The following is a 24,821-nucleotide window of genomic DNA, read 5'->3' on the forward strand; positions in this document are numbered from 1 at the left end:
CTTTTATTCCTGGTCCTTCACACGCCTCAGGTCAAGGTTATGATGCTTGGGTGAATTCCACACACAACAAAGCTGGTATCTGTTGACTCTCACAGCTGATTGTTTTGGAACAATAATTCATAGCTGCCTCCCTGGATACAGAGAATGGAATGACAACTTGGATTAGCAGAGCACAGCCTTGCCCTGAGGACCTGCTGTTGACGACTAAACCACCACTGCTGCTGTTGAGATCCTCTGCTCTGACATGCCTTGGGGCAGAATGTGGGATATTAGCTAAGCATCAGTTGGGAAAAACCATTTCCCTTCCCAGTCCTACACAGGGCAGGCAATTAGCTCATCCCTCTGGGGCAGGAAAGGAGGTATTTAAAGCACAGACACCCAAGCTCCCCTGCCAGAGGCTCAGCCTTGGACCTAGTTAGGAGCTCTCCCGTGCAAATTTGTTCACCATAATGTAACATGAGATACAGAATGGTCAGCATGAACACTGAGACTTTGATCTCAGGGATGGATGGCAGCATTTCACTTGACACCAATCCTATGCCCTTACTCCCAGTGCACTCCAATGCCCCTTGTGTTTGCTTTAAGATGCTCTTTGGCTCTTGTCCTCCACTTCATTTGCTTTTGAGGCCAGAAGACCCAGCCAAAACCAGGATTTTCAGAAAGGTGTACATTGATCACTGAACTCTTTTCTAGCAAAGGGTAGCTGCAGAAGACCACAGAACCACATCATTCCTGCTCAGGAATGCCCACATTGCCAGGATAACAGAGTCCAGAGAACAAGTACCAGCTCATCTAGAGTAATGCTGCCAAAGAGACCCCTGGGGGCACTGCCACCCCCCTGGCAGTGAGTGATGACACAGACCAGGAAACTCATTCCCTCCATGTTTCTGTGCTCACAAAATACTGAGGGACTTTCAGTCTCAGCCTGCAGAGAAGAATGAGTATTGATGTTTAACTCATTGAACAAGACTCCTCTCAGGGCTGTGCAGTAAAAAAAACAAAACAAAAACAAAACACCAAAAAAACCCCAAACAAAACCACCAAACCAGGAGGCACAAGTTACAATAGGAACACTTCAACTAGTTAAGAAAATACCCTATATTCCCAGGAAGAAAAGTGGTAAAAGGTGGAATGGGGCAATCAAATGCTGATAGTGCAATCTCCACCCTGGAGGTACTCAGAGCTTTCCCCAGCAAGGCAAGAACAAAGCTTGGCAAACAGCTTGGTTTGGTATTGTCTTAGCCTCACAAGAGAACACTGCCAAAGCACTCTACAAGGGTTCTCCATCCTACTGGAGAGACAAAGATACACAGAGAGCAAACCCCCAGCAGTGCTCCTAGGGAACAGAAAGATGCAGGATTTAGGAGGCTCAAACCACACCTTGGTACTCACCAGGAAGGTGATTCATTAGATCTTCTCTGAGTCAGAGATTTAGAATTAAAACAAACACAGGCTAAGTCTGAAATCACTTTATTGAGAAGTTTCATACAAGAATAGTCATTGGGAAAACATATTCAAGTGTGATACAGCAACACCACAGACAAGCTCCTCTCACATCTCAGCTTGAGGCCAATTCATTTACAAACAGCCACTGTCTCCACACACTCAGTTCTCCATCAGGTCACATCAGTGGGTTTCAGTGCAGCACAGGGAGCACAGTCTGTCTTTATATCAAATAAGATGAGCTATGACTGCAATTTTTCCTGTGAGAGGTATAAGAGGCCCTCTAGGTCTTTTGAGAACTGTTTGCAACATAAGGCATCATCCCTATCCACCCCATCTTATTCAGAACATTGACTGAAAGACTGTAACAAAATATTCTGCCAATAAAAATCTTTTGGAAAAACAGTATAAAAAAGTAGAGATATATATAGCATAAAGCTATCAAAAAGTGACTGTGCCATTTCCCCCTTATAAAAATAATATTGTTTTTTTAAAAAATCATAATACATTAGAAATCCACCCAATATATAACATATTGCACCTTTCCAAAATAGCCTGTGCAGCAGAAGCCCCATCCAGTACCTGGGCAGTTACAAGACAGACCAGTAGCTCCCCTTCAGTTCTGCTCATCTCTACAGCAGCTGCCAAGAATTTGGCTGTTGCATTTTTAGTATTCAGAAAGTAGAAAGCGGCAAGATGGCAAACCAAGTGTTAGTAAATCATTACCATTCCTTCTCAGGAAGGAGAAAAACCCATCACAGAGATCTCGTGATTAAAAAAAAAAAAAATTACGTATTACTTGTTGTTGGTGTCAGTAAGACAATACAGCTTCAAATGTTCAATACAGCTTCAAACATTTGTATGTCAGTTTTTATTTGCAGAGCACCACTTCATGTGCCAGAGAGGTACCTGCAGCCCCTGTCAGTGATTTCTGGCCTAATAAGAACATACAGCCAAACCACAGGAGCAAATAAAACCAGGTCAGCTTACTTTGTTTCATGGAAGAAACTCTGTAAGACACCAACAGATGCAGGGTTGGGAACCTGTTGTCTGAAAATAATTAACATTGATTGATCACCAATTCAATTTTCAGTCACCTGGAGGGTTTTAGATAGAAAGGCAACCCCTGTCTTGCCCCCTGCTTTTCCAGGCACAAGATTCAGTCCCAGTAACCACGCACAGCTATGCAGAAAAGGAGCTGAAGTCCCAGGAGTTGAAGATTCTGCTGTGTGTGAAACCCACTCTGGATTTGGTGACTTAATCTTCTCAAATAACTCAGCAAGAACTTCCAAACTCTCTGTATAACCTTGGAGAATACCAGGAATGGGCTTTAGATCTGGGGATGTACAAATCAGATGACCTGCTCCTCGATGGCAAGAGCACTGACCCATTCAGACACAGCTGGTACAGGGATGGGGGGTTTGTTAGGGGGGATTTTTGTTTGCTTTCCTTAGCAGAGAGCTGGCAGCAGCCAGAGCCCCTCCCTGCACAAAGCGAACAAAGTTATCCCCTGCCAGGGGCCCCAGGGCATAGAGCCCCTTCTCCTGAGTGCACTCGTGGCTGAATGGGTCCACATCTATGGGATTCCTCTTGGGATTGACTGGCTGGTCACTGGCCATTGCCAAGTCAATGCCATTATTTGGCAGAAAGGAGAGGTTGGGGTTTGAGCCAGTGAGAACAAGAGCCATGGATATTTTATAAGCTTTCTGACAGCCATTCTTGTCTTGAATGATACATTTCCTGTCCTTGCCAAAGGACAGCACGTGATGCTCAGGAAGGCTAATGTAACATTCATAAGGCCCAGCACAAGCAGCTGTCTGTTCTTTCATCATCTGATGGACTTTGTGGTACTCAGGATACATCATTTTGGGGAGCTGGTTAAAGATAAGACCTGGATCACTGACTCGCCTCCTAAAAACATGTATTACTGGAATATTGCAATGGTGAGCAAAGAGAATTGCATCAGCAGCTGTCAGACCAGCACCTACAACCAAGACTGGGTCTGACATGATGCCAATGCTGTTGTTCTTCACTGCTTCTTCTAGGGCAGACAGCTGGTGATGGACATAGGAAAGGTTTTCCCCCTTGACCCCGAGCCAGGTGGGACTGTCATATGTTCCTGTGGCCAAGACCACATTCTCTGCATAGATGGAGAAGGGCTCTTTGTCACCTTCCACAGTTTTGAAAAAGCCATCCACCTGAAAGATCTCTGTACTCTGTTCACTGGGGTTCCAGAGTGAGCCACTGTTCTCCTGCAGATCTGTCTGGGTGTGGCTGGAGATGCTCCCTGCACTCACTTTCCTCACAGAGGTCACGACAGTGCCACATCTGAAATTCTTCTGCAGTCCTTTCTTCACCACATAGTGTTGGTAATACTGAGCAATGTCTTCTGCTGTGGCTCTGTTGTTTCTGAGGCCTCTGTAATACAGTACAAACAAAGGTCAAGTGGCAGTTAAGTAAGAGACTGGAATTTTTTTCCCCTCTTCCACTGAATATATCCTAGAGTAATCTATCCTGGCACTACCAGAGACTTATCTAGTTTCCCTGACTTCAGCAAAGTTATTCCTGATATACAGACCAAGCACTCAAGTCCAAAAGCTGTTGGACAGAGGCAGCTTTCTCTAGCATTCATCTCATCCACATGGCTGTTCATTTATGCCTTCCTTTCATACCTCGCTTCCATTCCATTTTTAACTCCTGGACTTTTTAAGATTAATTATTATACATGTCAAGAGCAGAAGCACCTGAGAGACTGGAGAGCAGCTGAACTGATTATATTTGTCATTAGGGACAGCAGCAGTAGACACAGAAGCCAGGTGACCATGCTTTTCCACTCAAGCTTTACTCAGAATTCACAGTCACTGATCCATCTCCCCAGTGGTTGTTGGGAAGGACACTTTCCAAAGGCACTTTATCTGAATCACTGAATGTAGAATGGACCTTTTTTGGGGTGTGGGGGGGTGTCCTTTCTCTCACTAAACCCACCTATAACAGATGGGTAGCTACATTCAAGAAGTGCACTCCAGGTTTGTTGGTAACCTCCAGAAGTCTGCAAAGGATCACACCATGGGTATCTTACCTTCTCTTTTGCTTTAGCCATTCTTTGAAAGGCAGATCTGGGAGTCCCATCCATTCCCCTCTGCTCAGGGTAACCATAGAACCCTCTATAGACTGGAACAAGCAGAGCAAAATGACTTAATTTTTACATAAAAAGTGAAAGGCAATTTTTTCATGATTCAATATAGCACAGATCATGAAATCTGTAACCTCCCCGATCCACTGTCATGGGTGAAACCATCCATGTCCTCCAAAGAGAACTAGAGACAAGAAAGGCCTCTCATGCTTCTTTTCCTTTTAAACTTTGTCCATAAACCCAACCATGGCTGGCTGGCATTTCGGCAGAGCTCTTCCCTCTCCAGGGAACACCTCTGGCTGTCACCCAACCCTCAGCCCCCCTTCACTCACGTGCCAGGCCCCTCCAGGAGCGTTCCTGCCCAGCACCAGGTGGGGGATGGCTCTGCTGGGCTCGTGCCTCCACCTGAGCACAGACTCAGCCGTGCCGCCCCAGTCCGTGTCCGGCCGCTGCAGAGTGTCCAAGAGCAGAGCCACGGGGCTGTCAGAGCGTCCCTGCAGGCCCTCAGACAGGTAGTCCAGGTCCTGCAGAGAGGAGGAGCAGCTGCTCAGAGGGTGGGCACTGCCAGGCAGCAGCCTGACTGTCACTCCAGTGTCTCTACTCAGTGGTTCTGGTGCTCTGGGAAGCTCACTCACTGGCACACAGACCTGATCTTTCCCGAGGAAAACCTCAAGGATCTCAGCAGGAATGCTGGCATTTCACACAAGGCAGATCTGGATTACAAAGCAAAATTTGCTTAAGGCTTATTCTGCCTGTGTATTTTGAAAATTCAAACAAGGTTATCACTCATAATATACCCTAAGGATGCTTTACTGGGATGTTATATTGCTTATCTTTACACAAACCTGGTCCAAAATGGAGACTTCTGGTGCCTCTTCCAGTTTCCTCTGAAGAATAGGATTAGGATGAAGAGATTCTCTTTTGAAGTAGGGGGTGTAACCTGACAGCAAATATGAGAGGCAGATTCCTGAAGGTCCATTCCCTGAAAAGACAATGGAGAAGAATTTATACTCCTGACAGAGTATAAATTCCCTGTGGGACACCTCTGCACTGGATCCCTGCACAGGGACACTTGGGATGTACCAAAATATCCTCCCTCCCACCTAAAGACTTGTGCAACTGGGCAGTGCAAAGTCACACTGAGACAAAAACCTGCTGGTAGAAGTATCCTTGTCAAACTCACTGTTAGCAAGGGTTAGAGGTGATTCATGTGGTGCATTAACTTTATCAGATGCCAAACCCAGCTCCACAAGGCATTTAAACACATGCTCAGATGAACAGGGTCCAACCCCTGCCCTCGAGCACAGCTCATGATCGTCAGAGGAGGGCACTGACATCACTGCTTGTGCTTTGCTCCAAGAATCACCTCAGGTGACAAAACTCTTGCAAGGGAGACAAGACCGTTAATACATAACCTGTTCTTTTCTAAAAACTGGTAGAAAACATACAGCTTTTTATTAGTCTATTAAAACTGTGCAAAATCAGTGTAGCTGACACATGTTTTAAAAGAAATCTGTGAAAAATTTCAAGAAACTTTAACAGCATTTGTAGCACTTTCTAAACAGACATAAAGGTCAAAAAAGATCACACAAACCTGCCTCCACTTCAAACACTACAGATAATCACAGCAAATTGATTAACTATCTGTAGGGAAAAGGTTTCGAATCTTTCTAAGTGTTCAACTGAGAAAAAACGGGCCCAGGTGAACTGATGCCCAAAAGGCTGCCAATTTTACCATTAAAAATAGGTATTTGTTTTGGTTTGTCCAATACCTGGGTCCCTACCTCCCACAACTCTGTGATCTCCCTCTACAGGAAGTTTGGCTGAGGGAAGGATGCACAAACAGGGGTCAGGTATTTCTGGTTTGAGTAAGAACAGGTGGAACAAAAGTTAAAGACAGCAAGTCCAAAGCAACAACAGCATAAGAGAAACAGTGATGCTGGCAGGAGAAAGCTCACCTATGATCACAACAGGCAGTGGCTTGAGCCCACTCCTATGTGAGGGTCTGGTCAGCAGTGGATACATCTTCCTGTCTGGAAGCATTTCTGCTCTGGAGTCCACCTGCTGAAACAAATAAGTTTGGAATCACTTGCATTTTTTGGCAAGAAAAAACCAACAAGACTTTGTACAGCCCACAAACCCAGGTTGGTCTAAAGTATTATCCCTGCATTACATTTCCACACTCAGGACACACCTCCTTATCTTTTTCTCCTCCTGACCCCAAAATCAAAGGCTGGTTCTCTGATTATACAGCACAAAAGAGGGAGAGAACAGTTATCTTTCTCCTCCAGACATGAATTCCAGGCCCTTCACAACAGTTGGCAATTTTGGTAACCCTCTGACTGCATTAAATGAAGTGTTGCAGCTTGTTAATGAAAGCTTCACAGTTTTCTTTACATACTGTGTGGAAAATTGTCATAATGATTACAAATGCAGCAACCTGTGCATTTACAGATAAGTAAAAAAAAAAACCTCACTCAAGACTTCTGCCCAGTGGCTGGAAATCTCCTGGCTGCATTTTCAAGTAGGTACCATTCCATCCCTACAGGATTTTTTGAGTAGTTTAGTTCTGGAACCTTTTTTCTTATTTTTCCAGAAAATAGAGAGTTGTATGTCTGAACAAGTAAATAACAACAAGTCTTTAAACAAAATATGCATCCTAATTATCTTGGAAACTAAGGTGTCACTGGAGTAGAATCTACAAAACTAATCTAATAATTTTGCAGATATTCAATGAACAGTGAATGTTTTTGCCATTATTGCAGAAATCCTACCTTGTCAAATAATGGCTTCTTTAGTTTTCCTGGGAGTAGAGTTGTCTACTGTCACTAATCTAGAGAAGTTATTTTTACTACAATGAACATGAGATTTCTGAAATTCAGCATAAGCTTTTAAGTTATTCTACAGAAAACACTCTCTCTTATAAAAACCTTATTTTCATTTTGGAAAGCCAAGTAAAACTCCACCAACAGGCATGACTTCATTCAGTGGGGCACGTTCTTTGTACCCTTTTCAAGTGCATGAAGCTCTTTGGCAAGCACAGTGCATGGCTCCACAAGGTCTGGCACATCACTGCCCTTGACAGGGCTATTCACCAGATGTCTTCCTACCAGTGTAATGCCCCACTTTAGGGCTGACATTTATGGCACAGCAGCTACAGCAAAGCAGTGAGACCCTGGGGGCTGAATGAGCTGCCAGGAAACCACAGGTGAGTTCACAATTTGCAGAACTCCAGGCTTTAGGAGGAGTGTTATAATTGAATTTGCCTGCAAGGATGTGACAATTGTCCCAGACACCAACACACAGCCATGGCTGGGCTCGACAGGATATTCCAAGAGCCCTGGGTCCATCCAAGTAAAGCAGCACAGAAGGTTCACAAGCTGAATTCAAAACTGGCAGCTTTGTCCAAGGTTTTTGATCACAGTTTAGTCCCACTTACTGGTTGCCTGTTATCACTTAACCAAGCATTGTGCCCAACAGGGCATGAACCATTTAAAAGGCATAATAGCTGTGCTTTCTAATTTAAGTGATTTCAGGCATCTAGCTTTGAAGAGAGTTGGATCTCAAGGAAGCTTATGTTCCCAGTTTAACAGACTCAAAGGTCACTGCATTCCCTGCAGAAAAAGAACATTTCAGTGTTGTGTCCATATCAAAGAATGCATCAAGTCCTTAAGGCATGTTTGACCCAGCCCTGGGAGCTGTGGGGGCACAGCCAAACTGCCCAACTATCTCTCCATTTTTTTGGGTAGTTCCTGCCACATGAACCAAAACTCACATCACCTTCAGGAGATTGTAAGTTTACCCCCAAATAATCCCTTATCACAAAGCTCCAGAGCTGCAATTGGCAGAATTCAGCACTAGCACCTGGCATGGCCAGAGACACCAAAGGAACTGGTGTGACCAGTGAGGTGCCCCCTCCAACCAGCCAAACCACAGGACCCAGCTGAGGGGAGCAGAGGTTTCTTCTCCATGGTAACAAACAAACCCCTCCCCTCTGCATTACACAAGAAGAAAAGGTCTTATTAATTTTTCCTAACACAGAGTGCACATGTCATTTCTGTGAAGCTACTGGGAGGCTGGAAGAGGAGAGCAAGACCCCTGGAAGGGATGTGCCAGGTTTGTGCTCCACAGCCCTGCAGCAGCACGCCCAGAAGCACCGTGTGCCCTCTGTAAGTGGCACCCCAGCAACGCCCACGGCACTTCTGCTGGAAGCAAGGGCTGAGCCAACCCAGCCCTGCACATGGACACGGTGCCAGGGGAGCAGCAGAGCCAGAACACAAACATCAACCCCATTTGGGTGCACAGTCCCATTACTGTATGCCAGCATTTTCTGGGGAGACTGAAGGGGACAAAAAAGGCCCCAGACAGTAGAAGTGGGCCTGGCAGCCCTGTTTGCTTTAGAGGAAGGTTACCTGGGCTCCTGGCTGTTGCACTGTGTCACCCTTCCCCACCCTGATAAAGCACAGAGCCAGCAGCTGAAAGGTCCCTGATAACACCCTCCTCCCTCACCCTCCTCCATCCTGCACCTTTTGACACACAAAAAAGGAGCATTTGCTGGAATAAACCCAATTTAATGGCTAGAGGAACACAATTGTTAGTGTAATGAAATTACTAGATCTGTGCACATAATGACCATTTTTAGCCATGGATTTATTCAGTATCTTGGTTCACAAAGCCCCTTAATGACATTTGAGTGCTATTCACTTTGCTTCTGGCAGTTCTGTCACTGGTCAATTCTATCAACACGAGATTACCAGAGATACTTCTGTTTATCCCAGCATCTCTCTACAAATGGGAGAAGGCCCTTCCACATCCTACAGCTGCCTTCTCTGTAATTCATAGTTAATAATTCTTTTTCAGTAGAAAGTGAACCAGATGCTGAACCTGTTTATAGCTATTCCCCTCCTGTAGGCTAAATGTTTGACTTTGGGGGTAAAACTGAGCTCAGATCACCTCAGACATTTCAGTTTCAGGCCAAACATCCACTTTCCCTGCCATTAGAAGTTAAGGTGGATTATTTTAATTACTTTTCTTTTTTCAGCCTTAGACTCCTGTACCTCAATAACCTGTACAGCTAATGCAGTGCAGCAGAGGGAAGCCTGTTCTTGCAGAGACTCTTGGAAAGCATACAGGACATTGAAGTTCATTTGAAGCCTGTACAGAACTAGTCAGCACCAAGAAAAAGCCTGAGACAGCAAGAAACAAGATTACTCTTCTCACCCTTCTTTGTTCTAGTGCTGGCTGCTGGGCACTCACACTTAGCCAGCTTAGTGACACTGATTTTGGCTCCTGCTCTGGCCTTCCAACTTTAAATGGATGTTCCTTTCCTTTCTCTTCATTTGGGACAATGCTGCAAGTTTCACAATCTGTCTTCTGGCTGCTTCCAAAGCATTTCAGTGTCTTATGTGATTTTACATAATAGTTCTGGCTTGGAAAAGCACCCAGCTCCTTCTGAGCCAAACTCCGCATTCCTTCCTGACACAGCCTCATGTCCAGAGGGACCTACAGCTCTCAAAGTGTGGCTGGAGCTGAGAGTGGGTCAGTGTGGCCCCAGCAGTCCCAGGCTGCATGACAAACAGGTCTGAAGTCAGCAAAAGCAAAGATACGTTTAGCTACACAAGGCCACTGATCTTTAGAGAAACAAAGAGCCAGGTTACATCAGCCACGTGCAAGCAGCTCTCCCTGTAAGAGCATGAGACTTTTGCTTGAGGAAGGACCACCAAGTGTGGCCTGAACAGCACATGGGGAGCATTCAAGAGAGCAATGCAACCAGTATATAAATATTGGAGAGGCTGAAAGAGCCACCACAACACTCAGTTTTAAATAAGAACAACACCAGCACAAATGCAACCACAGTTTTCTTCAACTTTGCTCCTTCATCAACCCATTTCTTTCACCAGTGTAATAATTAATTAGTACTTTTTAAAAAAAGCAAAGATCTCAACAGCTTTTACATTTTATACTTCCCTACAAGTTTCAGGAGTCAGCTCCCCCCCTGTATTACTACTCACATGTCAGACCAGTTACCACCCAAACACAATAAAAGTACGTGGAAAAAATTCAACTTTATGGTTTGTAATAACGTTCCAAACCCAGCCCTGTGATATTCAGAAAGCAACGTTTTAGCACCAGACAGAGCCCTCTGTGCTTGCCTGGAGCCTCCTTACCTTCAGCAGGTCTGAGCGGTGGGAGCTGGGTGAGAGTCTGCACAGCCACCCAAACCTCCAACCCTGAGCGCTCCCTCTGCCCCGGGACAGCTGCTTAAATAGCGGAGCCAGCAGCCGGGAGGGAGAGGAGGAGCCACAGCGGAGGAGGTGGAGCAAGGAAAGTGTTTCTAAGCATGACTCAGCAGGAATTTCCCTGCCCGGATGAATGTTGTGGGGACTGTGTTCATCTGACTGTGTCCTCACCAGTGTTCATCTGACTGTGACTGCAGCAGAGGCTGAGAGGAGCCGTGCAGGGCACGGGGCCTGCACTGAGCAAATATATTCATTTTTAACCCTCGGGGCATCACAGAGAGCTGCTGTGTCTCTGTGACACAGCAGAGAGATTTCAGTTTATATTTCTTTCTCTTCAGCGACATAAAGTGTTATAAACCTTTTGCACAGTAGCAGTAAAATGAGTCAAACTTCTTCCTGTAAAGTTTAAACCACAGCAGGATTTTCATCCCAGGTGTCTTACTCAATCCAGGGCCTGATCGATCCAGCTGCTAAATTTAAAGTGCCCGTAACAAATGAAATCCTTTAACAGCAAAGTGTTCAGCTGGAGCAGGAAATGCAGCCCATGGTTATCTCTGAGGCCATCTGTTCTGAAACCCCCATTTCCAGGGAATCAGGCTGATGGCCAGCCAGGATGCACACTGTCATCCATGTGATCTGAAAGATAAAAGCTGTTCATGAGGATTTCTCTGCTCTCACAACCCACATCAGAGCAGAATGCTCAATACTTAATATAATACTCTATTTTAATTCCAACAGAATAAGTCCTTTTTAATAAATATGAACCATTGTTTCACTTAAACTCCCAGTCAACCCTTTGACAAACCTGACTGGGCAAACACTGTCAGACTGAGGGGTGGGGTTTTCTTAAGGTCTCTTTCCAGTTCCTGGGCCTTTATCCAAGGTAGCATTTGCACAGAGCTCTTAAACAACTCATACTGGTTTTTTGACAGCAAAGGCTTTTGTATGTGTTATTCAGCTATTTATTGGCATGAAACCACTTTATCCATATTAGTCAAGGAAGAATTAGGCTTTCAGAGAAAGTAAGGCATTTGTTTGCTTAGGTGATGTAAGACTGCCCTCTTACCATGTTTTTCAAAATCTGTCTTCAATGTGTTGATGTGCAGCATTGCATGTCAGACATTTTAGAACAAAGATGTTCAAGTCAATACTTGCTGGTACCATGGATACAGGAGGAAACCATACACGATGCTTTGGCAGGCTTTTAATAAGGAAAATCAGGGATACTTCCTATGTGTGCAAATCAGCAGAAATAAAGTTGTCCTTCAGGTACAAAAGTAGGAGTCCCTCCCCATTTCCCACAGGAATTTTTAAAACTATCATTTCTATTACCTTCACAAATAAAGCCAAAACCATGTGAAGTCTTTCCAAAACCACAAGCTCTATCATAGTTTTGTGTAAAGTACAATTCTTTGCAGGAAAATGTTCATGTACAATAACCCACTGTCCAATAAGACTATTGAATAGCAATTTGGGTGGCTTTTTTATAGATATCCCAACAAACATCATATGGAAAATACAAATATATATATATATATATATATCAATGTTAGTGTTTCTCCTTGTGTACCTTGCCTGGAAACAAATAATTCAGCCCAACACTTTGCATAAACTTTCCAGAAGAGGAAGTAATTGTGCAATCTGCCCTTGGCCTGGCAGCCAGCTTTTGACCTACTAATTTGTGCAATTCACTTACTTTTTGCTGAACTGACAAAAACATTTTATAGGTGCACAGATTTGAAGGTCTTTAGAGAGCTTCTGACTTTTACAGAAAATAACCCTCTGCTACACCAGTGCCCAGGTTTATGGGCTCATTCCCTGGGGTGCATTGCACTGTGCTCAGGGAGGAGTCACACCTCTGTCACACGGGGTACAAATAGATCTGTCAGACTTACGTGGAAACTGTCAGTAAATGAATTATTTGCAAGGGTTTCTCCTCTGTTCTTTAAAGTGCAGTACCTAAAGCCCAGCTTCACTCTGTTGCTGCTTAAAGCATCTCCACCTTTCTCACACAGGGGAACTTAACACTTAGAAGTTGTATGTTAGCATATGTACCAAAACTAGAACCCACATACATAATGATAATGAATGATTTGACATCAATACTGAAACAGTTTACCTGGTTGCTTTTTGCTTTGACTGAGAAAACCCACATTTGTCACCAACACCACAACCCAGACCAAGATGCTCCCTGGAAATGTCCTGGCACAGCTGTGGTCATGCCACCTCTGGCAGCAGCTGGATGTCAGGACTGTCACTTGCTGTGCCAATGACAGAGGTGGAAGCCACAGGACAGCCCAGAGAACTGTTTGGTGTGACAGAAAGAGCCCTCAGGGAACTCTGCGAGTGTGAGACCCACTTCTGCTCCCAGTTACACTCGTGCCTTCCCACGTGTGCTTGTGCTTCCACATGGCTTCCTCTAAAGAAAGATCTGGCACAGAGCACATGTCCTAACCTTCCCATGTCCCTGCCAAGGCCATGTCTGTATTCATACCTCTTTTTGCAGAGTTTAGGCAGCTGGGTCCAAAGGGAGAGAAGTGAAGGTTCACTGCACCCTTTTGTTGTTCATAGGAACACTGACCTTCCAGTCAGATCAATACTGAAATGGTTTTATCTTAGTAACTTGGAAATTTGTTTGAGGAAAGTAAAAAGCAAAACCTTACATTTTTCTGGAACTATTTTTAATGAGTGAATTTTGGTTTTCCCTGTTCTGAATCCGTTACCTTGAAATCATTCTTTATCTGTTCCAAGAGGGTTGTCTTCTCAAATTAATGAGACAAACACAAAGATTTTCACCACCCTTCATTGGCCAAGGCCATCAGCCACTTCCACCACTTTGTCTTGAAAACAACTGTTAAAAAATAAACCTGGGGAGGTGAGAATCAATCCCAGTACCCAGGAGGGCTGTGAAGCTCCGTCTGCTTTCCTGTAATCCCATCTTTGGCCACTCTGCAGTAAGGGCTGATGTGGGCACTCTGTTGCACAGTAACAATGACCTGCTGGGACATTGCACACATCTTCTCTGGCAGGCTAAGGGAGCAGGAACAGAGATCCAGAGATCCCTCTAAACACACCCTGAAAGATATTCCTGGTGAGGACAAAGGAGCCCCCTGTGCTGAGAGATAACTGGGTGTTCTGCAAAAATATTCCCTGGGAGTTCACATGTGAAGTGTCCATGCAGAGAACTAGCAGAGTGCTGGGTGGCTGTGCCTGCATTCCTTAGGAACCAGGCCAGGATCACCATTTCCCTCCTTGGCTGACAGCAGAAGGGGGTGACAGCCAGATCCAGTGCACTTTCTGCTTCCCAGCACATGTGCTCCCTTTCAGGGACTAGTGGGATGCAGAGAGGCACAGTCCTGGGCTCCAGGGACTGCAGCCTTTCCCAAGGGACTGCTCCTTTCCCACAAGGACTGGGTCTCTGCAGATTCCTTGTTCCCCAAGTGCAACCCACAGAGGAAAGCTCAGCTCATGTGCTCTGCCCTCAGACCCCCATCACCATCTCCACATTGATGTGCTTGGGAGAAAAAGTAACCACATGCACTTTCATTTCAAACAAACAGCAGCCATGACCTAGTCAAAGATTAAACTGCTCATGAAGCTGATAGGGAATTTTTCTCTTCTTATCCTAATGTCAATATATTCCTAAATATTTACATGAGTTACAGATAGCAGGATCATTTTAAGATACCGCCTTTAGCTTCTACAAACTTAAAGTCAGTGTTTGGTTATGTTCTTTTAGTCTATTTAATCATTTAGCAATTGATAGCTCAATTTAATAAACTGTGGTAGCATATTATGATGTGCACATATGCTGCAAATCAGAAAATATCCTACACAGAAGTGGATGCTCACAGTTTCTTGACAGGAATAACCAATGGAGAAGAAAACTTGAAGTAATAGGTACAGGTGAACATGAGCACTGAGCATCCTTTCTGTACATATCTTCCCTTAAGACAAAACAGGGCTTTTCAAATACAAGTGAGTAATTCAAAAATGGAAAAGAGGATGCAATGCAAAGAGCTTGTTCAACTCAGTAACACAAACTTTCATAAATGAGGCTGCAGGAAGCCTTTGAAGTTTCCTGAATTCATTTTCTTGCCACAGCTGAAGCCATTCTGTAGCTCTTTAACCTAACTTTAAACTTCTTTTTACTTTATCAAGATCAAGAATCACTTAATCAAGATAAAGGATTTTGTAGCATTCCTGAAAGGCTTTGACACATGTACAGCTCAGGGCACCCAGAGCTACACAGCCAGCAGGTTCCATTGCCTCAAAGACAAAAAGCTTTTCTGCAGCACAGCACAAGAGGTTTTAGCTGGGAGGGTTTAGAAGAGGACTGGGCTGGAGTCATCCTGCAACTTCCTACCCTCAGGGTTTATTTTCATCTGCCTCTTAAGCATCTGATCCTATCAAAGGAGCTGCTGCTTGAATCCAGGTTACCAAATCTGATATTCCTGACTTGCAACATTTCCTTTCTGCTGTGACTTTAAGAGTGTCTGGGAAATTCTAAGTGCTTATTGTGTGCAAGTCCTTTCCTCTTAAGAGGACTTCCATGCACAATGAAAGATCAGCTGAAGTGATATATTCAAATGGAAGTTTCTCAGGCCCCAACTTCCCTTCACTGTAACACTGACTGCCAGGAGTGAAATAGAAAGTCCCCTGGAATTATTCTGCATAAAACTGGATGAACCAGTATCTTTTACAGAGATAATCTTATCACTTAGTCACATGTAACAGTAATGCATTAAAGTGTAACAAAATTATTTCCTAGGTCAAGGTTTCTCACCTGTAATTGTCAGCTGTCTCTGACTAGTTTAAGGAAGTTGGAATATGAAAGGAGCTGCCACTTCCTGTAAAATAGAATGTGCTATTTTGAAATATAGGCCAACATTTTGGGGTCATTTCTGTGGTTTAGGAACATACAAATTATTCACTATAAAGTCTGAAAAGATTTGGTACAGTGAATTTACAGGAAAGAAAGAAGCTGCATTTCTGCACAGGAATAAAGCTGTTCAGTTACTAATTTACCAATGCATTTGTTTTAGAAATACCTGGCTATTTGTGTAATTCCACATTTAACTGACAGACACCCATTTTTGCACATGTCAAAGCCTAAAGCTGAGCACAGGTCAGTGAAACAAATGTGCAGTGCTGCTGTAGTGAGAATTATCTGTCAATATACATATCCAGTTTCTATCAGATTAAAACCCCAAATCCCCTGAAGATCTTGTTCAAGTTGTGCTTCTTTTTTTGGAGAAATTTCACTAGCTATATCTTCCTTGTTTCTAATTCCCAGCTATTTTACAAAAAACTTACTATTTCTGTTTCAGGTGTATTCCTTTTGTTCACACTTTATTGTTGTTTTGTGTGCTTCATTTTTTGTCCATCAAGCAGCTATTTCTAGGCTAGAGGTGAGAGACTCTGGGTTAGTCTTATGCCTTTGCCATAACTATTCAATTGAGAGAGGTAACTTATTTCCAATCCCCTCTCATTTTTGGCAGCTGTCAGGCCAGCAGTGGCACACCCCAGGGTGGTTTTTTCCACAGAGAAGGTGTTCCAAGCCCAGATGAAAAGAAGGTGGTGTTTCTGGTCAATATTTATCTTGATTGTGAAAATGCTAAGGTTGAAGTGTGGAGCAAAGAGCCTGAGCCCTGTGATGTTGGGTGACCCTTCATGTCCAGGCTGAAGCCCCAGAGCAGTGCTGTGACAGTGGGCACCTGGTTTGCTCTGTCTGTGGGACTGAGTGTGCTCAGCAGGGCACAGTGGGGTGGCCCCAGGGTGCCCAGCAGTGTGGGCTGTCTGGGAAATCTGGGATATCAGCTCCCAGGGAGCTCTGCCCAGGGTGCTATCCAAAGCCTTCTCTTGCACTCCTGCCACCCTGGAGGGGAACATTCAAGGCTCTCAGCAACACCTGCAGGTCAGACCTATTCTGCCACGTCCCAGGAAACTTGTGCCCTTGTCTGTGCAGGTCCCTGTGGCCCCATGGTCACACAGGTGACAGGGTTACACACAGAGCTCAGGGTACCTGCAGTGGCTCTTGGGACACACATAGGACAGGCCAGGTGGACTCAAAAGGTCCATCCAACCTGGGATCCCACCCTCAGCAGTGGGAATTAGCAGACACCCACAAGGGAGAACAGGACAAGCATGTGATGCTTATATTTTGTCTTCCCCTGCCTCCAGGTATGTGCAGCTGAGTGAACTGCCTGCAGTCTGATGAGGTTTGTTCACCTGTGAGTCCCTTCCATTTGTTTTCATCCAGTTCCCAGTCCTTTCACGTGTGGCCTCTAGTACTTGTACTAAAGGGAGGTTACACAGCTGATACCTCTCCACACCACTCGAATTTATACATTTCTATTATATTCCTCTCAGTCTGACTGATTCCCAATACAGAAATTATTCCATATCTTGTATCAGCTTGCTTTACCTTCTCCAGATCTCCCATATGCTGAGATGAGAACACCACCCTATAATCCAGTAATCTGTGCACAGAGGAGCCATGGGTTTAAGCACCAGTCTTCTAGTTTGGCCTCCATCCTTTCCTAGCACTTAATTTGCTGCAGTACCAGAAAGCCCTGAGCTGGCACTTCCACAGGACTATTTGTCACAACCTTAGATTCAAGTTCAAGCTCATCCCTTCCTTGCCTGGACCTGTGCCAGAGCATGAGAAAACCCATAGGAATTGTGCAAAAGTGTGAGGCAACATGACAGTACAGAAGCACTGCACACATTGTTCTTCAGACCAAGGCAGTCACCCACACGCCCGATAAAAGCAAAGCAACAAGCCTTGGAGACTTTCTGGATGCCTCTTGCTCCCAAAGAAACCTCACCAAAATAACTGAAGGGCATGTGGGAAGGAGCATGTTCTCACCTGGTACCTGGGCAGGGAGGAGGCCCTGGGTAAACACAGCAGAGCAGCACAAAGAGCTCTTAATTGCACTCCATCCCTCAGCCTGATCTCATCTGCTCTTGTCCTCTCACCTGAAAACAGCACACTTGAAGAGCTTATACAAAGTCTCCTCTGGGTTTCCTCAGGAGGGGCTGTTAGTCACAGATCTGAGACAAAGTACAGGCACAGCCAGTGACTGTGCTGAACTCTCAGCTAACCTGGAGTGGACAAAATGGATATGAAGAAGCACAAAGGTGACATCCAGGGCTTCTAAAATACTCCCTATGCTTATTGTACCTGGGAGACATAGATGAGACTCCTGAGCCTGGGACAGCAAAGCTTCTGTGTGTGTCTTACCCATACTGCAATGTTACCCCCCTTTGCAGGCAGACTTGTCAGAAAGTTTTACACCTGTGTTATTAATACAAACTCTTACAATGGAACACAATTTTAGAAAATGCTTTTTTTTTAGGTTCCCATAAAGCCTTGCTACAGGATTTTGAATACCACTTAGCTTGGCAATGCTTTCATATCTTGAGAACAAGGTGCATTCAGTATAAAGTCTTGACAGTTTTCTCCTTGTTCTGACATTTGGGAAAGGATAACCAAACCTGTCCTGCTGCTGATCTTGGAACACAATAAAAGCCAGAGTGTCATTACCAAGCTGCATCCTGAGAGTGCACCAATCACCACAGATACACAAAAGCTTAGTAGAAAAGAAAAAACATCCAATCAAATAAGCAAGTGGCACCCAAATGAACATGTTCTAGCAGAAATCCTCTTACAAAACAATAGGAGAATTTAGCAATACAAGGAAAACCTCTGATCTTAACAGGTTGTCAGTTTGCCCCATGTGACCCACACATAGGTGTGACTGGGTGTTACATAAATACTTTCAATCATTTAAAGACATAGAAACAGTTCAGAGATTAAATGTCTGCTTAGTAATTGCCATTACATAAGCAAGGAGTGAATTTAGATCTCCTGGCCTGTGCTTCAACCACACGACTACTCCAGGAGAGAAATTATCCATACAGGTGAACAACCTGTGTCATACCTCTCTGTGTCTGATCACAAATACTGAGCACCTCATTAAAAAGTGATAAAGCTTTCTAATACAATAGACTAAGTGATTTATAATAGTTACTTACAATACTGGTTCATTTTTTGCTGTAGCACATGTCCCCCCAGAAATTAATTCCCATTTGCTTGCTGTGCTTTTTGGCCTGAGACATCTCAGCCATGCAGCCTCCTCAACATCCCAGCACTGCTCAGGCAGTTCTGCTGTGAACAGGCACCTCTTCTGCTCCCATGCCTAAACCCTTCAGCATCACCAGGCCAGGGTGCATTTCACAGCACTCAGTCCTTGCCCAAACCCTCAGCAGTCCCTGGGCAATTGGCCACTCTCTGGGTCAGATATTCCTGTTTCTTTAGAGCTACATTACTTCTTAATTTCACATCTCTCCAAGATGTTGCAATTTCCTACAGAACTGCAGTTTATACAGTTTGCAAATTTTCCAATATACAACCTTATTTCCTAGAATATATGTGAATAACTAAAACAAGTAGTCTGTTTCAGCATATTTGCTGAACTTTGTGTTAAAATTTTTTGTGTGCTGCATTTATTCTGGAGGCATGTTTGTCCCACAGATTCTGATCTTATCTTCAGCCTGTACTGAGAAATTACTTCCATGACCTTTGGAAGGTCAACTTGTTAAACATCTATCCACTCTCCCCTACTCTTTCTAATTGTCTAGAAATAATAATTAACTTAATTTGCTGAGATGGGGATGACTACTTTATTACCCAATTCACATTATGTGTTTCAGATGACCCATATACTGCAACTGTGCTGCCTCCACGGGCTTTTTCCCTACTAAAATTCCTCACTGAAACTCACAAAATTACTTTTTTTTCTGCTCCACATTTCTCCAGCCAAGAAGCAAAGATTCTTTTCTAAAGCTCACAAAGGATGGCTCCATGCCATGGCACAGGTAAAGGCTTGCCCACAGTAACGTGCCACAAAGCAGAGCTTGATTTGGGACTGCTGGGAAATGAAAGGACTGAGTCAGGCAGAACTCCACACCAAACCTTCCCTGCTCCACATCCACTCTGTAAGGGTTCTGCCAAAGTCTTTGGAAACCAGTTGCCCTATACCCCTTTGGGAATAACACTGGCATATCCACTGGTGCAGAGCAGACATTTCAGCAGCTTGCTGAAGGAGTGTTTGGTGCATCCAAAGGATATGCCCAGCAAGGGAGGCAGGTTCACTGGGGACAGCTGGCAGAGGGAGAAAAAGAGCCTTAAGGGAAACAATCCCATCTCCAGCTGATTAGGGGAGACAAGTCCTTGGAGGGACCTTGCTGGTTTAGCAGCACCCCTGCACAGAGGTGCCACACTTCCATCCTGTGCCACAGGACACTGCTCAGCACAGAGCTGCTCTGAACTGGGAAATACAGATCCCAGTGTTTGCACTGGAATGGCCCCAGCCCACACCTCCAGAGGGGCCTTGTCCTGAGGAAATGCTGCTGGGAGGACAGCAGGCACCCCACCACCTCTAACTCAAAAACCTGCCTGGCTTATTTGACCTCACAAACATCAGGCTGTTCTGAAACAAGTCCAGGACATACAAGAAGTGTCTGAGCAGCACATTAAAACAATCCTCAATTTCAACTTCATAGAGTGTCATTATAACATTCTAATATCAGGCATCACAAAGGAGATAATTCTGGCTGAGTACCAGTGAGGGATGAAAGGGAATTTGTTAGCTGAGATACCATAAGATAGCTGCCAGAATTGCATACAGCCTTAGCCAGTTCCTTACATTTTCCTTAAAAACAAGGTCATTATCCTCCCGGTTTCACTCAGTTTAGTGTTGAGCAAGGCAGTCAATCTTTAAGGGATAAAACAGTAAACTTTTTTCAGCATATAAATACAGCTCATAAATGTTAATTATCCACTTCAATCTCCTCATCTGAAACACTACCAGGAGAGGCTGTTGGTGCTGAAGGTGCCTGTCAACATTACCAAAAACTTACTTTTGGAACATCTTGTGTGTTTTGTTTTCAGAAAGGGTCTGAGCCAAATCACGCCACATTAAATAGAAAGGCCTGTTGAAGCAAAGCTAAACATTCCAATTAGTTCTGAGGGCATTTGGATTAGCCTTCCTACATAATTGATACATCACGATGATTTGTAACATAGAAAAAGGTACAGTGTTTTTTGACACACCAAGGCAGTAATCTCACAGTCTTAGAAGAAACTTGGTAAAGTGAAGATTAATCAAACTGGGATCAGATTGCTGCTTCTCTTGTAGGGCTTTGCATTTTCCTTGAGTTTCTAAGCATGGAAAAAGACAAATTAATGCTAAAAATTATCATGTCTTGTCTAAAACTTTAAGCTAGACCAGTCTCCCTCCATCCCAAAACTATCAAAGGAAAGCCCAGAGTATTTTTAAGTCCCTGTACAGAGGTAAAACACAGTAACACTAACCAGTTAAAATGGTCATGCCTATGTGGGCTGCCAGTCCCTCTCCATTTCTTAGGGATGTGCTCCTAACCTGTCCTGCAACAACCTCCTCAGACTCTTCTCAGAAAACAGCAGGACTGAAACAAGGTGCACAACTACTCCCACGGTCAATACACAGCCCTACATGATGCAAGACTATTAAATGTTTGTCCAAAATATTGAGTTAATAAATAAAATAGATTATAGAAACCTTGATGTGCCTGCAGCCCCATTTATGGTAGCAGCTTCTTTAAGTTACAGCTGCAAGTCTTTCCTTCCTCTGGCTCACAGCAGCAGCCTGCACAGATAATTCAGAGTTGATCTGAACAGTCTGCTTCAGTCCATCACATGCTGTGTCCATTTGTGTGAAAACAGAAATTCAGAGGTCCCTTTCTTGCTTTCATAACGTCTTCAGCTGCTCTTTAAATTCCCTAGCTGCTGCTGAGAACAGCACAGAAGGACTCTAGTTTCTCCAGTCTAACATTTTCACATTTTTGGCCCCTTCCAAAAGCAGGGCAGCCAGCCCCTGAAGTGCCAGTTTGAGACCGAGGGGTGCATTTTAACCTTTCAGCTGCAGGGTTCTGTTCATGCTGGCAGGGCTGGGCTGCTGCCCTCCCCCATGCAGTGAGGCCACACTGACCAGCTGTGTCCTGGCTCCCTCCTCCCACACTCATTAAACCCCTGCCAGCAAGTTCCAGCCACCTTTCCCCTCATTCTGACTGCCCCACTCAGGGCGTTCGTCATCTCAACAGAAAATGAAAACCAAGCTGGGTCTGAAAAGGCCTGGTTATATTGTAAGCTGGGGTTTACCTGGATCTCTCACACATTGATGGAACATGGGAGGGGCAAACTCCTCCTGCTCAGTGATAACCACCACCCACTCCCCCAGTTCGGCCCAGGACAGGCTCACAAAGGCAGTGCAGAGGAGAAGCTCAGCTGCAGGTGGTCCTGAACCCAACCAGGGCAACAGCCCCCACAGCTGTGCAATCACATTCCCCTCGCTCCCAATACATAACCAAAGAATGGAGAGCTCCTGTCCCAGCATTCCAAAATGGAATGTTGGATGCAAAGGCATCGGCTCCCCCAGCCAGGGAGCTGGGTCAGAGCAGAGAGCACTGGCACCTGCCCTGCCAGGGACAGGGGCTCTGACTGCCCTGGGCATCCTCAGGGACATCAGTAGGCAGGAACGACTCCTGTGAGTGGGACAGGAAGGTTTTCAGCCCTGCCAATGGTGCCTCAGTTCCACACTCCCTGCAGGCTTCCTGCTCACTGTCCAGCACTGCAACAGCACCACAGTCACTGTGCAGCAGCAGGAGCTTTGCTTCAGTCTGTCCTGGCCTTCAGAGCACTTTTCAGCTATGCCTAGATATGAAAAGTGTTAATGTAAAATCAGAATGTGATTTTAAAAGCAATGGGTAGAAAGATTTCTGAGTCCTATGTCTCGACACAATCACTCCAGGATAAAGAGTCCTTTCCTGGCCTCTTTCTACAAGTGGGAAAGATGCTGAGGAATAACAGAAGACATCTATGTGAAAGGAAGAGTTTACACTGTTAATTAACAGAAGCATTACCTGATAGACAAAAACAACCTAGATATTAAGGTTATTTCCAGACTTGAGTGACATTTCATAAGTCACTTGAGCTCTCTGAATTTCCTACCCCCAATTGTAGTTCTATTGCATGGGCAGGGAATATTTTTCAGAGCATGTTTGTACAGCACTGAGAAAAACGAGATCACAACCCCTTCAAAAGCTAATATAAACAGTTTAAACAGAACATTTTTACAGACCTGTAATGACGAACATCTGACTTTTTTACCACATAATTAGAGGCCTTTTTCAAAAATTACTCATGCCTCTGGATGAGTAATCTGAAAATCTCAGCACTTGGTATATTAACACCACAAGAGAAACTAAGCATATTCCAGAATTACGTATTCATGGTTTCTCGAGGGCTTTTAAAGTTATATACAGTTACATTAGCATTGTATCAATCAGATACATTACCCTCCATAAAAATCCTGCCTCTCTTCCCGTGGTAGTTGGTCCTCATTCCTCTAAACCCAGCCTGGCCCCTGTGAACTGCAGCTGCCCCACTCCCAACACTCGTGGCCACGTCTGTGTGCAGTGACCTGCAGCCACCCCTCCTGAGCTGCCACCCCTCCTGAGCTGCCACCCCTCCTGAGCTGCCACCCCTCCAGCTGCAGCACGGACAGAGCCTTGTTGGGATGCACTTCCCAAGGAAAACAGCCGACAGGCACAAGAGCCGAGCAGGACAGTCATTGCACAGTCCTACACCATACAGTGTGCCTGCATGCCGAGGGGCTGTACCTGGGGGTACCTGGGGGTACCGGGCTCCATCCTGACCCAGCCCCGAGACACTGAGCCAAAGGCAGCACGTTACAGATGAGCTCTGTAATGCAGCCTGCTTTGGTGTGAGGAAGCGCAGAACAGATCCCATCAGGATACCTCAAGTGCCACCTTGTGGAAGGTCAGTCTGAGCGACTGAGAGACACGAGCAGCCAAACGAACCACTGAGGACATTTTAAATGCAGTTACAAGAGAAATTCAGGTGTTGTGTCATGGTCAAATTCAGATTTTATCGTTACAGCCTGGGAATTAGCAAAATACAACACCGTTCAACAAGAGCTGGCCCTCACTCCAGTATTACTCTCAACTACCAGAAATGCTTTGCTTTTTATCATTAGTGATAGGAGAGAAGAGTATGCAAAGGTATTTTGACAAACAAAATCCATTAGATGAAGGAGCTGTTTTCCCACAACACACGAATAGTTAAATAACTTTGACATTCCTGTCTTAGCTCAGATTGGGTCCTCTATCCTTCTCCATCCTCCTCATTGCAAGGATACATCTATTTAGGAATCTTATTTACTGTCCAATAAATATTTACTGTACTGGAAGCTCAAATACACCCAGATCAGCATGCTGTGCTAAATAACAGTCAATGGCCTTGTTGTTTTCAAAGGTCAGTGTCCAAATAAAAGTACTGCAGAATTAAGTTGAAGACATACTTATAAAAATGTAGATATGTGGAAAAAAGAAATGCAGAGAAAAAAACCTTCCTTCAGAAATTTAGATACTGAAAAGGGTAATTTAAGTTCACCTACCCAGGACAGTGTTAGATAACTGGAGGAAAGGAAAAAAAAACCCACAAAACACAAAACCACCACCCAGAAAAATGACTTGGCTTTCTTGTTCCAAAGCATTCCAAAACCATGTGTCCTTGGAACATTCTAAATAAAAAATCCCCCTTGTACAAAGCTTTTCTGGCACCCTGGTCCAGATCTGCTTCTGCTCTCTCAGCTAATGCTGCACTCACATTGTTTTTAGAACGTTGCTAAACATAGGACTGCCATTTACAAAAGCAAAATCTTTGTTGTGCAAGTTCTTTTCTACCTGCTGGAACGTGTCAGGACCCCGAGAGCACCAGCAGGTCCTGATTTCCCTCCCCTGAGGCTCTGCCCAGGATCTTCATTTCAGCCCCTTGCTCTCCCCTTGCTGCCTCACTGCTCCTGACCTGCTCTCAGAGCCACCTTTCTGCTCAGGGCTTTGTCCACAAACAGGACAGGGAAATGGATTCTGGAAGCTGT

At 44.7% G+C, this 24,821-nt stretch overlaps 1 protein-coding gene across 3 annotated transcripts; it reads right to left on the bottom strand.

Moving 5' to 3' along the window:
* Positions 1 to 1,454: 1,454 nt before the first annotated feature.
* OSGIN1 (oxidative stress induced growth inhibitor 1) lies at positions 1,455 to 10,865 on the bottom strand. 3 transcript variants are annotated; one of them, XM_051771298.1, is made up of 6 exons: positions 10,744 to 10,865; positions 6,535 to 6,640; positions 5,422 to 5,558; positions 4,909 to 5,100; positions 4,523 to 4,614; positions 1,455 to 3,861 (listed from the first exon to the last, which is right to left on the bottom strand). In XM_051771298.1, exons 2-6 carry the CDS (start codon positions 6,617 to 6,619, stop codon positions 2,868 to 2,870), a joined length of 1,500 nt encoding a protein of 499 aa, XP_051627258.1. In that variant the 5' UTR covers positions 6,620 to 6,640; positions 10,744 to 10,865; the 3' UTR covers positions 1,455 to 2,867. The 3 variants fall into 3 exon arrangements, with proteins under 3 accessions (XP_051627258.1, XP_051627259.1, XP_051627260.1); XM_051771299.1 differs by having other exon boundaries at positions 6,535 to 6,637; positions 10,744 to 10,845; XM_051771300.1 differs by lacking the exon at positions 10,744 to 10,865 and adding an exon at positions 7,584 to 9,507.
* Between the last annotated feature and the right edge of the window lie 13,956 nt (positions 10,866 to 24,821).

The sequence above is a fragment of the Manacus candei genome, unplaced genomic scaffold, assembly GCF_025592945.1.
Source record: "Manacus candei isolate 608988 ecotype Guabito, Panama unplaced genomic scaffold, ASM2559294v1 h1tg000131l, whole genome shotgun sequence".
Classification (NCBI taxonomy): domain Eukaryota; kingdom Metazoa; phylum Chordata; class Aves; order Passeriformes; family Pipridae; genus Manacus; species Manacus candei.

Bases quoted from the DNA above. Each gene is read 5' to 3' on its own strand.
- OSGIN1 (XM_051771300.1), bottom strand. From the start codon at position 7,646: ATGTGCCAGACCTTGTGGAGCCATGCACTGTGCTTGCCAAAGAGCTTC. The intron at 6,641-7,583 runs GTACAAAGAACG...TATTTGTTTCAG, and splicing joins GCTTCATGCACTTGAAAAGG to CAGGTGGACTCCAGAGCAGA. The intron at 5,559-6,534 runs GTGAGCTTTCTC...TTGTCTTTTCAG, and splicing joins ACTGCCTGTTGTGATCATAG to GGAATGGACCTTCAGGAATC.